Here is a 14,800-nt window from a genome sequence, read left to right as displayed (position 1 = left end):
GGCTTTAGCCCACTTATTCGTTTTTTATAGTATTGGATCTACTATATAATTAGTAGACAATCAATTAACTAAGCCTTATAAAGCGATTAGTAAACGTTTACTAAATCCTAAAGGTATTTTTACTTATCTACACTAGATAGGAAAAGAAGTATATAGCAAATGCTAGTATCGCTAGACTCTAGGTATTCAGGTATATCCGTAATATAGATCAACCTTCCTATAGTCAAAGGAGGCCAAGCTTCCTAGCTAGTGGCTTGCTTAGCACTAATCTAGACTAGTATATTAAACTAAACAATTTATTATCAATTAGGACCTACTTAATAAACGATTAATAATCTATATACCTCTACGATATTGTCGCTAATAGGTTGGTCAACCCTCTCCTTAGCTACCTCTAGGAGGTTAGGAGTATCTTCAAGCTCTTACGCAACCTATTGGGCGGTCTCCTTAGCCATTTGGCTAAACCCCTAACAAAGTAGTAAAGTTAGTAAATTTTCTTTAGAATCCATTTAGAATCGATTCTAAAGTGATTACCTAGTTTAATATCAAACTTTGGTTCAAACAAATAGAAAGAAGGTAGAAAAAGGAAGAGGAGGACAATGCGGCATTTAGGAAAATTGAGCACTTGGGTAAGTAGGGCAAATGCAGTATATAGGTCAGGTCAGGTCAGCTCCACCCCTGCCGGTCAGGTCAACAGGGGGGGGGGTCCAGTCAGGTCAACCATAACCTCACTTGCACCAAACCAGCTAAGCATCGATCGCCAATCGTTGATCCCTCCAACGCAGAGCAAGTCACGGCTCTCAGTTCGTTTCCCAACTGCTTCTCCGCGCCGCTACATCGAGACCAGACACATTCCTGGGACACGGCAGCTGGCACATGTTACGTGCGTAAAACAGTCCTGCATTGCTGCATTTTACTGGCAAACAAAAACAAAACATTCTGTGCAAGATGGATCAGGTATGATACGTCAATATGGTCAATATGCGAAGATATGTACGTGCAACTAGTTAATTTTTTTGACGCCCGAGACACGAGAAATGCAAGGATAGGTGGTGGTCCAGATGCATGCATGCTCCCGCAGATTAATCTACAAACGACAACAACAACAACGACAACGACAACGGCAACTTCACTCCTCGTCCGACTCTTCCTCGGCGACCTGCAGGTGTTTCAGTTAGCGACTCTGTCGGTAGCACCAAACAACCGAAAGAAACGAAAAGGGGAAGGAAATCTCGAACTCACCCCCTCGTGGAAGTCCCGACCCTCCGTCGTCGCCTTGATGATGCCGGCCCGGATGGTCCAGTCGCCGAACCGCTCGCCCTCGAGGCGCTCCGTCGCGTACCGCTTGAGCAGCGGCTTCATGATGGCGAGGATCTCGTCCTCCTTGATGCTCGACCGGTACAGCTTGTTGAGCCGCTGCCCGTGGTAGCCGCCGCCGAGGTACATGTTGTAGGCGCCGTAGGCCTTGCCGACGAAGGCGACCTCGGCCAGCCACGGCCGCGCGCACCCGTTCGGGCAGCCCGTCATACGCATGACGATCGAGTCCTGCCGCAGCCCGTTCTCCTCCAGGCAGCCCTCCAGCTTGGAGATCAGCACCGGCAGGTACCGCTCGCTCTCCGCCATGGCCAGCCCGCACGTCGGGAACGCGACGCACGCCGACGAGCTCAGCCGCAGCCCCGAGAACTGCAAGTTGTCGAGCTTGTACTCGGCCATGAGCGCCTTGATGCCCGCCACGTCCTCGTCCGCCACGTTGCTGAGGATGAGGTGCTGGTTGGGCGTCAGCCGGAACTCGCCCTTGTGCACCTTGGCGATCTCCCGCAGGCCCGTCTTCATGCGGAAGTCGGCCCTGTCCTCGACCCGCCCGTTCTCGATGAAGAAGGTGAAGTGGTTCATGCCGGTCTCGTCCCGCGTCCACCCGAACGTGTCGACGTTGCTGTCGAAGTGGAACGGCCGCGCCGCCTCGAACGTCTTGCCCCAGTACTCCTCCACCTTGGCCCGGAACGCGTCGACGCCCATGTCATCGATCGTGTACTTGAGCCGGGCGTGCTTGCGGTTCTTGCGGTCGCCAAAGTCGCGCTGCACCAGCATGACCTTCTCGCAGGCGATGTGCACCTCGTCCGCCTTGACGAAGCCCATCATGCGGCCCACCTGCGGGTACGTCTTCTTGTTGTTGTGCGTGGCGCCCATGCCGCCGCCGGCCAGCAGGTTGAAGCCCTCGAGGTGACCGTCGCTGCCCTTGATGGCGATGAGGCCGATGTCGTGCGCGTAGACGTCGACGTCGTTGTGCGGTGGGATGGCGATCGAGACCTTGAACTTGCGCGGCAGGTAGGTCGGGCCGTAGAGCGGCTCAAAGTCCTGCACCGCATTGCCGGCAACCTGCGTCTTCTTGTCGTCGTCGTCGGTGAGCCAGATCTCGTGGTACGCCGTCGTCGCCGGCAGCAGGTGGTCGCTGATCCGCTTCGAGCAGGCGTACACCTCGCGGTGGTACTTGGACTGCGTCGGGAGCGGGCTGCACATGACGTTGCGGTTGACGTCGCCGCAGGCGGCGAGGGTCGTCATCAGCGCCCGGTTGATGGCCTGCATAGCAGGCTTGAGCTTGCCCTTGACGACGCCGTGGAACTGGAAGGTCTGCCGCGTCGTGAGCTTCATCGTCTCGTTGCCCAGCTGCGTGCTGATGTCGTCCATCTGGATCCACTGCTTCGCCGTCGCGACGCCGCCCGGCAGTCTGCACCGGATCATGAAGGAGTAGGCCGGCTCCAGACCCTGCGCCTTGCGCTCGTCGCGGACGTCGCGGTCGTCCTGCATGTACGTGCCGTGGAACTTGGTCAACTGCTGGTCGGCCGCCGAGATGGCGCCGGTAGACGTGTCCTTGAGACCCTCGGCGATGGTGCCGCGCAGGTAGTTCGACGCCAGCTTGATGTCCTCGTTGGTGAGCGGGGGCGGCTCCTCCGGGAGGCCCTCCACGTTGGCCACGCCAAGCGCCTCCCAGAGCCTGGGCTCCCATTCTTGGTAGCCGGTCTGGTATCCGTCCGGATCTTGATCATCGCCGAGCCCGATTGCTGTGAGCCTGGTCGCACCAAAGTTGGCCAGCAGCCTGTCCAGGTCCTTGGCAGGCTTGTTGTAGTAGACCTTGTCCTCTTTCCGCGGCCAGTAGTGGCTGTCACCCAGGCCGAAGACCGAGTACTTCACAGAGGCTAGATCGAGCTCGGTGCTGTCCTTGATGGCATCCCAGAACGGCCTGCCGTTCTGCGGGAACTCGCCCTGCCCGGCTGTGGATGTGATCATGACAATGTTCTCTTCGGTCGGCAGGTCCTCCACCGGGTAATCCTCCATGGCCATAACGGTCGTCTTCAGGCCACGTGCTCTGCCCCTGACCCCTAGCCGCTTCGCCAGAGACTGCGCGTTGCCGTTATCCGAAGCGAACAAGATGGTGAGCGGGGCGCCGAACAGGCCTTCCAGCAACTGGTTGTAGGCATCCTTGGCTCGCCTCCTCTGCTGCGCCCGGATCTCCGTCCCGAAATCCTCCGACAGGACGCCACCAAACTGCGGCTCACGCCGCATGAGCTGTGTGAGCCTGTTCTCCCTGTCCAGGAACTCCTTCAGCTCCTTCTTGATCCGCTCGGAGTCCAGGGAGAAATTGGGCTCGCCCTTCTTCTCGTTGTCAGGGTTCCAGCGGTACAGGGGCCAGTAGCCGACGTCGACGGCCTTTTTGGTCTCCTGGAGGACGGTGAGGGGAGAGTCGTGCTCTCCGAAGTAAGGCAGGTACGCCAGCACGATGGAGGGGCCGTTGAACTTGTCAGCCTCATCCATGGCCTGCAGCACCTGCGTGTAGGAGCTGTAGACGGCCGTCGACGCAACGTAGGCGTTGCCAAAGTTCATGGCGTAGAGACCAATGTCCTTCTTCCTCCGGTTGGCGTCAGCCGCGGCGCGCTCCGAGTAGGGGGTGGAGTCGATAATCAGCATGTTGACGTTCTCGCCTGAGGCCAAGACGTGGTGGACACCCGAGTTGCCCAGATCGTAGGCCCAAGCGTCCGATCCCACGAGCCAGAGCGACTGCTTGCGGAAGAAGTGCTTGTTCTGCAGCAGCGACCTGGACAAGCGCGAATTGTCGATGGTCAGCTTGGACACGGCGTCCTCAGCAGCCTCGTCGGCCTTCTTGACGTCCTCGGCGTTTGCCAGCCAGTTTGCGAGCGAGCGCTTGGGGACGTCGGTGAGGAACTGACCCGAGCTGGCCGCCTCCTTGACTTCAGAAACGAACTGTTGCCTACGCTCCTTTCGGGCAAGCAATGAGCCGAACCCGAACTCGGGGGTCGCGGAAATCGTGCTGGAGATGCCGGCGTTGTCAGAGTCGAGCGAGTTGGCGATGTACGCCCTGGTGCCAAAGAGCTGGTTGAGGATTTTCGTATAAGCGGTCTCGAGCTTGGGCTTCTCGAGGCCGTACTCGGGGGACGGCTGCGGTGCTTCGCGCTCGCCAACCTCCAGGCTCTGCACGGGCTTGTCCGCGGTCAGGTTCTGGAAGACACCGCGGAGGGCCTGCCGAAGGGTGTCCTTGGAGAGGTACCCCAGCTGGTGACCGACGATGGTCTCCACACCGCCGGCGGCGCTCTTGACCGAAGTCAGAACATCGAGCAGAACCGGGCCCCACTTCGTCGTCTTTCTCGACACCTGTTCGAGAACAGCGATCTTCTTCACGGACTTGGGCAGGGCTTCGAGCAATCTTGTCCCGAGCCACGGCCGGTACAGCCTGGGAACAATCAATCCCGCGTTCGCGAAAGCATCGTCAGCCTGCGCGTGTGCAATGGCGTCCGCGAAAAGCGCCACATCAGACCCAAAAAGGAAGAGGCAGGTCTCGGCCTTGGCTGGTCCCGTCCACTCGAAAGCGCTGTACTGCCTCCCGACGAGGTGGCTGAGCTGGGACCAGATGGAGGTCACGTATTTGTAGATGTCTTCGGACGAGACGATAGGCGCGGCGGGCTCGATAGTGGTCGCAGCCGAGGGGAGAGGGGGGGAGCTCGCGGCGCTCTGCTGGGTGGACTTGGCTGAGGACTGTGAGGTGATAGTGGGCGAGGCGAGCTCGACCTCGGTGGCCGGTACGGCGCCCACGCGAACCGTTTCCGTGGTCAGGGGCTCCGGCTGCTCGGAGACCACGGCGACGCGGCCGTCATCGGCGTAGATGCTCGCGCCAGAGATGGGGGCGGACTGGAACCTGCGCACATTGTCGAGGTTGAGAATACTGCGGACGACCTCCGCAGGGGCAACGTCGATGGCCTCGTCGTTGGCGCTCGCGGCAGGGTCAAAGAAGTGTATGACGCCCTTGCCGGAGCGGATGGCGAGAGCGTGGGCCGTCAAGGCGATGTCGTGGGCCTCCTGCAGGGACCATGACTGCAAGAAGGTCCAGCCGGAATTGCGGATCGACGTGATGGCCGAGAAGTCGGGGAAGCTCTTGGGCGCGACAGCGACATGGAGCACCACGGGCAGGTGCGCGAGCTTGTAGAGGTGGGCAACCGCAGGCAGCAGGATGGCGGAGGTGGTGGTGACGGAGACGAGGCGGCCGGAACGGATCGGGGTGAAGACGGAGAGCAGAGGGTCGTTGTTGTGCCTCACGGACTGGATCTCGGGCACGGCATCGCTGGTCTTTGCGACCAAGCTCGGCTGCTTGCGGGCGGCGAGCTGCTTCAGGAGCCTGGAGAACTCCGAGTCGGCGGCCAGCGACGGCTGCACCGACACGACCACGTCGCTCGCGAGATACGCGATGGCGGCGACTGCAGGAAGCAACCGTCAGCTACTGACTGGCAAACACGAAGCTGCTGCATGCAATTGGCCGATCAACGCATTTCGATGTCCGAATGCGCAGCGCCGTCTCTCTGTTTTCCCTGGTGCGGCAAGCCGTGACGATGCACAATGCCGGGTTCCAAAACTGGCTGCGATAGCGGGGCAGCAGGCAGGGCAGGCACGCACGGCGGGGCGGATGCTTGGCTGCACTTACCGGCCTCTTCAGGCGTCCTCAGCTTGAGTTCTGCCATCGTCGATTGGAGGAGGAAGGAGGCGGATGATGATGGGAGTGCGTGGACGTGAAGGCCTGCAACATCACAGAACGGCCTCCCTCCAGGACTCTGACGGTTTCTAAGGAATACACCGAGTCCAGACACTCAAGATTTACACTACAACAGTGCCTATATCGGCCCCGCCGCCCGGCCCCAAATTTCTCTCAATGGTAAGCGGCTGCTGGAGGTGAGCGATTGCGTGATCGCCCTAGCGCCTCGCATCCCGGGTCCTGCCAAGCGCCCCAGATTATCCAGCGAATTGCGTGCCAGGGATTTCCAGCGTCGCCGGCCCCCGGGCCAGTTCTTCGCGGCAGCGGCTCGGCTGTCGGTGTTGTCGGCTGTCGGGGTGGAGCCTCAATCATGCACTAACAATCCAGTGAGGCATTGCCTGCAATTCTTGTTAGACGGCGAACTCCCGGAGACGCGCCGTTGCCCCTCGGCCTCGCCATTCTCGCGACACCCTGCCGATGAAGGGCGGCCCGTGACCGTTTGAGGTGCTGACGCCTCGTGGACCTCTACACACAAGTCGCGAGAAACGGGAGCGGCTGCTGCACGCTGCAAGCCGCAACGCACCTCTGGCACCCAACCTTCCCGAGACTCCCAGAGGCATCCATCATCTTACGCAGTACTGTAAATTATTCAGCCGCTACCTGACCGGATTCCATAGTACCATCCCAAGTCCTCCCCCTCTAGCGCATCCCTGCTCTCCTCCTGCCCATGCAAACAGAGCTCGCAAAAAAAGGGACAACGACAAACGCCGCAGCTATGCAATTCATCAGTCCTGACTCCTCAAAAGCATCCGAGCGTTTCCCAAGTGCAGCTGTTGAGCCGCCTCCCCTGCCCCCCAACTGCGCGCCCCAGCTCATCTCCTGCTGCTTCGGAACTTGGAATTAACCTGACGCGCCCATTCCTCATCCTCTTTCCTCCCCCCAAGCCAGTATCCCCTCCCAAACGAGACCATGGCCCTGCCTAGCCTGCCTCTCCATCCCTCTCCCAACGGAGCGCCGACGGCAAAGGGGTCAGGAGACGCGCCCGAGCTGTCGTGCGCCTCGTCCATCCTCTCGTCGACGAAGCGCAGCAGCACCATGCGGGCGAATGCCATGACCACCAGGCTGAAATAGACCCGGACGAGCGTGAAGGCGACGACGAGGACGATGCTCGCCGCCGTGTCCGGGACGCCAGCTCCTCCCGCCTTGCCCTGAGCCGCCTGGGCCTGGGGTTCGTCGTGCTGCTGCTGCCGCCGCGGCGGCGCCTCCCGATTGCTCGGCGCTCCCGCGCCCTCCTCCCCAGCGCCCGTAAGTCCCGCCGTCCCGTGCGCCGCGGCGAGATACCAGCCCGCCGCAAACGCGGCCGTGTAGGCGGCGCTGACGATCGTGTCGACGGCGTGCACCCACGCGAGGGCGAGCGTGTGGAGCGGGCTCAGCTTCCGGATGTGCGGCGCGCAGAGGGCGAGCGCGGCGAGCACGAGGACCGAGTACAGGTACGCGGTCACCTGCAGGGCCGAGAGCGAGTAGCCCGTGAAGAGCGTCAGGATGCCGTAGACGCCGATCGCCTTGTTGAAGAGCAGCGCGATGGAGGCCAGCTCCGTGCCTGTCTGGAGGGACATCAGGCCGAGAAAGGACTGCGAGGCGCAAGCCGGTTAGCAAAAAAAAGCTGAGCGGCAGGACAGCGCTTGCGCCGGCGTGCATCAGGTGGTGACCAACCTTCGGCCGCGGCAGCCGAAGCCACGAAGTCCTCGACGGTGGGGGCATTTTGAAAAATCGGCAGGGCCCTCCTGATTTTTCCTACTTGATGTTTGAACTCGACGACATTTCAATTGAACGCTGCGGCGGAAATGGTGGTGTTTTTCTCGCAGACTCCGGAGTATCCGGAGAGTCCGGGCCAAGGGCGGAGCGAATTCTTGGCTGGAACATGAACTCGCAAAAGCCCGAGAGCCCGCCTGCCACCCATAACGCGGCCTCGGCTCTGAACAAGTTAGCGGCAACTGGTTTCTCGTTCGAGCAGCGGCGGGGCAGTTGCTGGTCGCGTGCACAGCAGTGGATTCGAAGATCTGTCTCGCCATTGGCCGCATTCGGGCCAATCCGTTTCACCCCAGACTTGGCGCTCTTGCTGCTTGCTGCTTGTGGTGCTTGGGCCTTCATCCTTTCTGCGCAACGAGTCTTCACATCAACGCTCTGACACAGCGTGAGATTATAGGATTGAGTGCGTCGAGTTGGCATTGACGTTACTTATCACTTTTCGCCTTTGGTTTGCTTGCCGCTGTGTCCGTACACCTAGCTCTCTTGTTTGACACGACGGGACCCAGGGGCCGGCCGCGGACACTTCGCCAGCACCGCCTGCTCCCTGCAGCGCCTGCTTCAGAGCGTCCTCGTCAATATCCTGGTTTGGTTCGACCGTGAACCTATCCTCATCGATATCCTGGTTCGTTTCGACCTTGAACCTGGTGGAGACGAGGTCGTTGGCATGCTTCGATATATTCGGAGAACGTTCGTAGTCGCGCGTGTCTCCTCCTCCGCCCGCGCTGCGTGCGCTATGTTTGGCATCGTCGCTCTCGCTTCCATCCATCTCAGCCATCAGTTAGTTGGCGGCGCGTTTCTTCTGGTGCTGGTGCAGAAGGCACATTCAAGCCAATCAACTGCGAGGGATGCACTGCCTAGTCGGCGTAAACCAACCAAAACAGACCTAGGCCAAGCCTCGTGTCGCCGCTCTGATTGCTACACAATTACAGCACTTGGCTGGCGCCTAACCTCTTGGCGCCTGCGACAACCCCAGCCCTGTCCGTTGCTGAAGGGAGAAAGGCCCCGTCGCATTTTGGCATCTTCCAACACCATGCATCTGTCCTCTCAACATAACATCATGTCTGGGAAGGTCTATCTCACGTCGACAGACACGAGCACAATCGGAGTATGTCGTTGTCATATTCAACCTTGGCGAAAATCCGCGATGAGGGGCTACGCCCCAGCGCTATCCTCTTCAGGCCTCTCGATTTAGGTCATCTGGGCTTGGATCCGCTGGAGCCAGGTCGAGAGCCGACATTGATAGGTGATCGCCTCGACGATATCGACTTGGATGAGGCGTTTGTGATCACAGCACCTGCAAACGAGCGGCTCTCCGACATGATGCAAACGTTTTTCAGTAGGGATTTTTTCCAAGTCGTGGACCGTCCAGCACCCGGAGCGACGACCCTCGAGCCTGACGGCGACTATCTTCGTTACGCATGGCAAGTCCTCTCGAATCCATTAGCGTCAGCCAACTCAGCTAACTAGGAACAAATACGCGAGCGGATCCTGGCGGCTTGCCCGGCTTCATTCGGTAGGCTTGTTGCACCGGCAGAGGGCTCTCCGCCCTTGTTCCGCTGGGAGCTACAGCGCGAGCTCCGCGTGTGGGGAGCGTTCTGTCAGAATATAACGGCACTGAGCTAAGTCCTAATAACAACAAATGGGGCACCCTAGGTTTTTAGCTCAGTGGTCCAACAATTAAGAGTCTCATTGGCTCGAAAACCCGGCCCTATCTCTGAGTATACGGCCCTACGTACAGCGCTTAGTAGCAACTACTATGTCTTCGAAAGCCGATACAAAGATCGACATTATCCTGGCTAGCCCGGATGACTAGGTAGCTTAGAACTGTGAGTTCGTTAACAAGGCTAAGCATCTTGATCTGCTTGACTACTTCGAAGGCAAGGCGGAGCTCCTCCTAAAGCCTATAATAGCCGATACCTACGATCTCGTCCGTAAATGTATTCGACGTAAGCTCTAGGAATATATTGTCGAACTACGAGCTTCTACGCTAGCTATAGCTATAGGAGCTCTAGCTGATCTAGGAGCGTCCACTATAGGCGAGTAGCGGCCTGGCACTGCCTCTATAGCCTAGGATGACGATACAGATTCCTAGACCCTCTCTAAGAACGAGGGTCTATAAAAGTAGCCTAATATCGAGGCACTAAACGGCCGCTAGAGGAAGCTTTACAATAAGAGGGAGAAGTAGTTTAACAACAATATTGCTATCGTCATTTTATAGGTCAAGAAGGATCTAGATCGTAAGTACAAGGACTATAAACGCTAGACTAATTACCTTACCTAGATACTAACCTTTATAACTACTATAGTAGTGGCCAACTACTAGTCTACCTACTTTATAGAGTATATTGACCTTTGAACGTAGTACAACAACCTTAAGAAGACTGCTTAGCCGACTATCGAAACGATAACAGAGCTTCGAATATATATTCGTACCTACCTCAATGTCATGCCCCGGAGCCACCCTAACCCGCGGGACCCGCCTCGGCACCCGGCACAGCCCTCGGAACGCGCCTCGGCACCTGGCACAACCCTCGGCCCGACCACCTCGCCCTGCATCCGGCACCCGGCGCAGCCTGGCCAACCACAGGGCACCACGCAGGTCATCTGCGTGCGCCACCAGGGCGCACGTCAGTAGCCCAGATCACGCGAGCCACCCGGAGGAGCGATCGGAGGGGCACAGAGCTGAGCGAAGTGCGGGGCATCAGGCTGAGCAAGTGCGGGGAACTGAGACATTGGGTCGGCAGCAGAGCGGATTGGGCGCACTCAGGGAGCTATGCAGGCGCCACAGGATGGCCCAGGAAAGGATCTGCGAGCTCAGGAATGGAGGCTGGCCGATGCGGAGGAAGATCGAGGGCCAGGATGGGAGAAATAAGGAGGATGGAACCCACAGGCAGTGGGAGAGGCCAGCGTTCAATGCAACCACCCGCAACCCCCCTACCTGTAGCTACCCTGTAGCGCGTGCTCTGCTTGTGCCTTGCTCGTACTCCGTCACTTCAACGTATACCCCCTTCCTTCTGGGAGCCCCCGCTCCTGACAAGTTGAACGCTCTTATCCCACCTCAGGGAGTTGAACCGGCGGAGACGAGCCATGGCCCAGACCCGCGCCCGCGCTGCGCTCGAGCAGAGCCCTGCACCCTCGCAATCTCAGGCACTTTCCACCGATCCGACCTCTTCGTACACCCTCTCCGCACCGCCTGCGCCTGACGCCACCATGGGCGAGAGCTCCCAGCACGCCCAGATTGATCTGAACGGCTCCCGTGCAGCGCCTATCGACCCCCTGCTCTCCACCCAGGAGCGCGACCTTGCTGAGGAAGAGCGCCGTCTGAGCGCTGAGATCGCTCTCGAGCGCCGCCGTCAAGCTATCCTCCAACTGCGAGCTCAGCATGCGCAGCTCCTGCGCCAGAATGCCCAGCTTGCGCATGTTGCCGAGGGCGCCACCTCTTCGAATTCCGACCCTCTTGCCGCCCAGACCGCCAATACCACCGTGCCGGCTGCATCTGTTGCCGCGCCTGCGCCCGCACCCGCTCCTGCACCTGCTCCTGCGCCTGTTGCCGCGCCTGAGGCTGCGCCCGTGGCCGCTGCGCCTGCGCCCGCACCTGTGGCCGCACCTGTGGCCGCGTCTGTTGCCATCGATGCCCCTCCGCCCGCTGCCAATCCTGAGTTCAGCGCTCCTATTGCGCCCTCGCCGATCCTTCCCAGCGCTGCGGGAGCTCCCCTCTGGCGTGCCGCTGGCTTGAACCACCCCACGTACAGCGGCAAGGATGCTTCTTCGCTTCGGGCCTTCCTGTACGACTGCCGCACCAACTTCCAGCTCATGGGCTACTCGCTCGATGGTAGCGACTGCGTTGCGTACGCGGCAAGCTGCCTCCGAGGCCCGCCCAAGAACGCCTGGGTGAAGTATGTCCAGGAGCAGGAGGCCGATCCTAACTTTCGTCTCTCGGCCATCACCTGGGGCGAGTTCGTTGCGTTCCTTCAAAACGAACTATCTGATCCCGATTCGCGCGCCTTCAGTGCGGCCTCGGAGCTTGAGCGCCTCGCACAGCGCGAAGACGAGACCGTCCCGGAGTTCGTTGAACGGTTCACCAGCGTAATCGCCGACATGCCTTCGAAGTGGGATGAACCCACCCGCATAGTCACCCTCCTGCCGAAGTTCCGCCCAGAGATCAGCTTCATCCTCAACTGCTCCCCCCAGTTACCCGCTACGTTCCAGCAGCTCGTGAGCTTCGCCCGCCGTATCGAGCATAGTCAGCGCATTGCCGGCACCTCTCGCTATCGCCCTCGCTCGTCAAACAACGCCCCCACGGCTCCGCAGCCGCCGCGCCCTGTTAACGTCCCGCCCGCGCCCTTCCAGCGCCCCGTTCGATGCTTCACCTGCGGCAGGGAGGGCCATCGCTACGCCAACTGCCCCGAGAACCGCCCTCCTGCCCAGCCTGCCCCGCCTTCTGCCCCGCCTGTTCAGCCTGTTCCGCCTGCGGCTGCGCCCACCCAGCTTCCTCCTGCGCAGCCCGCACCCCAGCAACCCGCCCCAGATGCTGCCACGGCACCCGCTGCTGCGCCCAAGTCGCGCCCAGTTTGCTACACCTGCAACGAAGTTGGCCACATCTCCACATTCTGCCCCAAGGCCATCTGCCGTCGTTGCGGGCGTACAGGTCACACCGCTGTTCGTTGCCCGGAGCCTCTGAACCCGAACGCCCAGAATAACCCGAACCTTGCTCCGCTCGGGCGCGACCGCAGCGCCAACGCCGCCTAGGAACTCGGGGGGCCCAGGTCGTCTCGGATCGAGAGCACTGTCCTCGTGCGCTTGGATAAGAATTGGAAGCCTGCGGTAGCAATGCTAGATACTGGGTCGGATTACAACATGATCAGTCGCAGCTTTCTAGCTGAGCACTCGCAGTTGACCAAGTTCATTCAGTGCCCTGGATTTGCCGCTGTTGGCAATGTGCCTGTTCTGACGTACGGCGTGTGCCCCCTGCATGTTCGCATCACCGACCACCTTGGATACTCCCAGACCTGCCTGCTGCGCTTCGTGGTCGCAGATATCGAGCCATTCACAATCCTCTTGGGCCAGACTTGGATGGAGATGGCCGAGCCATTCTTCAACTACCACGAAAAGACTTGGACTTACCCGAACTCGAAGCGCCACCTTGGCTTGCAAGTTGAGCCCAAGCAGGATTGGAGCGATAATGCTTTCCTTGTTGCCGCGCTTGTGCCAGTCACCGACCCAGCCGAACCGCCCGACCCAGCCAACCCAGACGACCCAGCCGAAGAAGACTCGCCCACCGTTGGCTTGCAACCTGCTACTCCCGAGCTCCCGGAAGTGTATGAGGCCTACCGAGACCTCTTCTCCACTGCGGATCGACCTCCCCTGCCTCGCCACACTGCGCTTGAGCACCGCATCGATCTCGAAGACGGTGCGACTGCGCCATGGGGGCCGATCTACCCTCTCAGCGAGAAGGAATTGGAAACCCTGCGCAAGTGGCTCGCGGAGGCTCTGGAGAAGCAGTGGATCCGACCTTCCACCAGTCCCGCAGGCGCGCCCATTCTGTTCGTTCCGAAGAAGGGAGGCGAATTGCGCCTCGTTGTCGACTATCGTGCGCTCAATCACATCACCCGCAAGAACCGCGCTCCCATTCCTCTGATCGGCGAGATCCTCGATCGCCTGTCTTCCGCGAAGATCTACACCAAGCTCGATTTGAAGGATGCGTACTATCGGATCCGGCTGCGCGAGGGCGACGAGTGGAAGACCGCCTTTCGCACGCGTTACGGCCACTTCGAGTTTGTTGTGATGCCGATGGGCCTGGCTAACGCACCCGCAACCTTCCAGACTTACATCAACCATGCCCTCTCTGGCCTTGTTGATGTCACCTGCATCGTGTATTTGGATGACATACTGATCTTTAGCAACGACGAAGCTGAGCACGAGCGGCATGTGCGCGAAGTTTTGGAACGGTTGCGAAAAGCCGACCTCTACGTCAACCTTCCCAAGTGCCGGTTCCATGTGCGCGAAGTCGAATTCCTCGGGTTCATTGTCACCCCGGAGGGCATCAAGATGGAACCATCGCGCGTTGAAGCCATTGCGCAGTGGCCGCTACCTCGCAGCGCTCACGACATCCAGGTGTTCCTTGGGTTCACTGGCTTCTACCGCAGGTTCATTCGCAACTACTCGAAGATCTGCGCCCCCCTGACCGACCTACTCCGAGGCAATCGCACCTTTGAGATGACACATGATGCGATCGATGCGTTCCACGAGCTACAGCGCAGATTCCAGGAAGCGCCCGTCCTGCGCCATTTCGATCCCAGCCTTCCGACCCGCGTTGAGGCAGATGCTTCGAAGTTCGCCATCGGCGCGGTCCTCTCCCAACTGTTCGAGGGCCAGTGGCACCCTGTTGCGTTCCGCTCCCGCAAACTCAGCCCCGAAGAAACGCGCTACGGCACCGGTGATGGGGAGCTGCTTGCGCTCGTCGACGCCTTTCGTGCCTGGCGGCATTACCTCCTGTACTCGCAGACCACCGTCATCGCCCTCACTGACCACCTAAACCTCGAGTACATGAAGACGAAGAAGCGGCCCTCTGCGCGGCAGCTGCGCTGGAGCGATGAGCTCGCAGAATTTGACTTCGTCATTAAGTATCGCCCCGGCCCGCAGAACCCTGCTGACGGACTCTCTCGAAGACCAGACCTGGCAGAAGGCCCCAGCGACGAGGGCGCCGAGAACCCGCTGCTACGGCTCCTGGAGGAGCGTATTGCTGCGGGAAAGGACCATGTGCCAGGGCACCGCTCTACGGTTGGGGTTGTCACTCTGGCTGTGCGGCCGAGACCCAGTATGGGCCTCAGAGAGTTGGAGGATGCGTATGAGCTGCGTGAGCGGGAGTTTGATGAGAGTGTTGCGCCTGATGTGCGCCTCGAGGAGGGCCATCGGGAGGTCTCGCAGCGCGTGGGTAGCGGCAAGCGTCACCGTGAG

The 14,800-nt window shown here is 59.8% G+C and overlaps 3 protein-coding genes across 3 annotated transcripts; 1 reads left to right on the top strand and 2 right to left on the bottom strand.

Moving 5' to 3' along the window:
• Nucleotides 1-700: 700 nt before the first annotated feature.
• THITE_2122855 (uncharacterized protein) lies at nt 701-6,244 on the bottom strand. The gene is made up of 3 exons (XM_003657237.1): nt 5,987-6,244; nt 1,243-5,762; nt 701-1,159 (listed from the first exon to the last, which is right to left on the bottom strand). The coding sequence occupies exons 1-3, from the start codon at nt 6,021-6,023 to the stop codon at nt 1,130-1,132; spliced, it is 4,587 nt and encodes a 1,528-aa protein (XP_003657285.1). The 5' UTR covers nt 6,024-6,244; the 3' UTR covers nt 701-1,129.
• A 344-nt stretch (nt 6,245-6,588) lies between these two features.
• Nucleotides 6,589-8,217, bottom strand: THITE_2122853 (uncharacterized protein). Its single transcript, XM_003657236.1, has 2 exons — nt 7,748-8,217; nt 6,589-7,665 (listed from the first exon to the last, which is right to left on the bottom strand). The coding sequence occupies exons 1-2, from the start codon at nt 7,793-7,795 to the stop codon at nt 6,907-6,909; spliced, it is 807 nt and encodes a 268-aa protein (XP_003657284.1). The 5' UTR covers nt 7,796-8,217; the 3' UTR covers nt 6,589-6,906.
• Nucleotides 8,218-10,930: 2,713 nt separating this feature from the next.
• THITE_2092452 (uncharacterized protein) lies at nt 10,931-12,592 on the top strand (the record flags this gene model as incomplete). Its single annotated transcript, XM_003657235.1, has 1 exon — nt 10,931-12,592. One exon carries the CDS (start codon nt 10,931-10,933, stop codon nt 12,590-12,592), a length of 1,662 nt encoding a protein of 553 aa, XP_003657283.1.
• Between the last annotated feature and the right edge of the window lie 2,208 nt (nt 12,593-14,800).

Source organism: Thermothielavioides terrestris, chromosome 5 (genome assembly GCF_000226115.1).
Source record: "Thermothielavioides terrestris NRRL 8126 chromosome 5, complete sequence".
NCBI classification, from domain to species: domain Eukaryota; kingdom Fungi; phylum Ascomycota; class Sordariomycetes; order Sordariales; family Chaetomiaceae; genus Thermothielavioides; species Thermothielavioides terrestris.
Note: the sequence above shows the minus strand (reverse complement) of the source record. Positions and strands in the feature narration are given on the sequence as shown.

What these genes read in the sequence shown, in the direction of transcription:
- THITE_2122855 (XM_003657237.1), bottom strand. Translation starts at nt 6,023, where the DNA reads ATGGCAGAACTCAAGCTGAGGACGCCTGAAGAGGCCG. An exon ending in GAGGACGCCTGAAGAGGCCG is followed by an intron (nt 5,763 to 5,986) that starts GTAAGTGCAGCC and finishes TGCTTCCTGCAG; the next exon opens with TCGCCGCCATCGCGTATCTC. An exon ending in GTCGGGACTTCCACGAGGGG is followed by an intron (nt 1,160 to 1,242) that starts GTGAGTTCGAGA and finishes AAACACCTGCAG; the next exon opens with GTCGCCGAGGAAGAGTCGGA.
- THITE_2122853 (XM_003657236.1), bottom strand. Translation starts at nt 7,795, where the DNA reads ATGCCCCCACCGTCGAGGACTTCGTGGCTTCGGCTGCCGCGGCCGAAG. An exon ending in TTCGGCTGCCGCGGCCGAAG is followed by an intron (nt 7,666 to 7,747) that starts GTTGGTCACCAC and finishes TGCGCCTCGCAG; the next exon opens with TCCTTTCTCGGCCTGATGTC.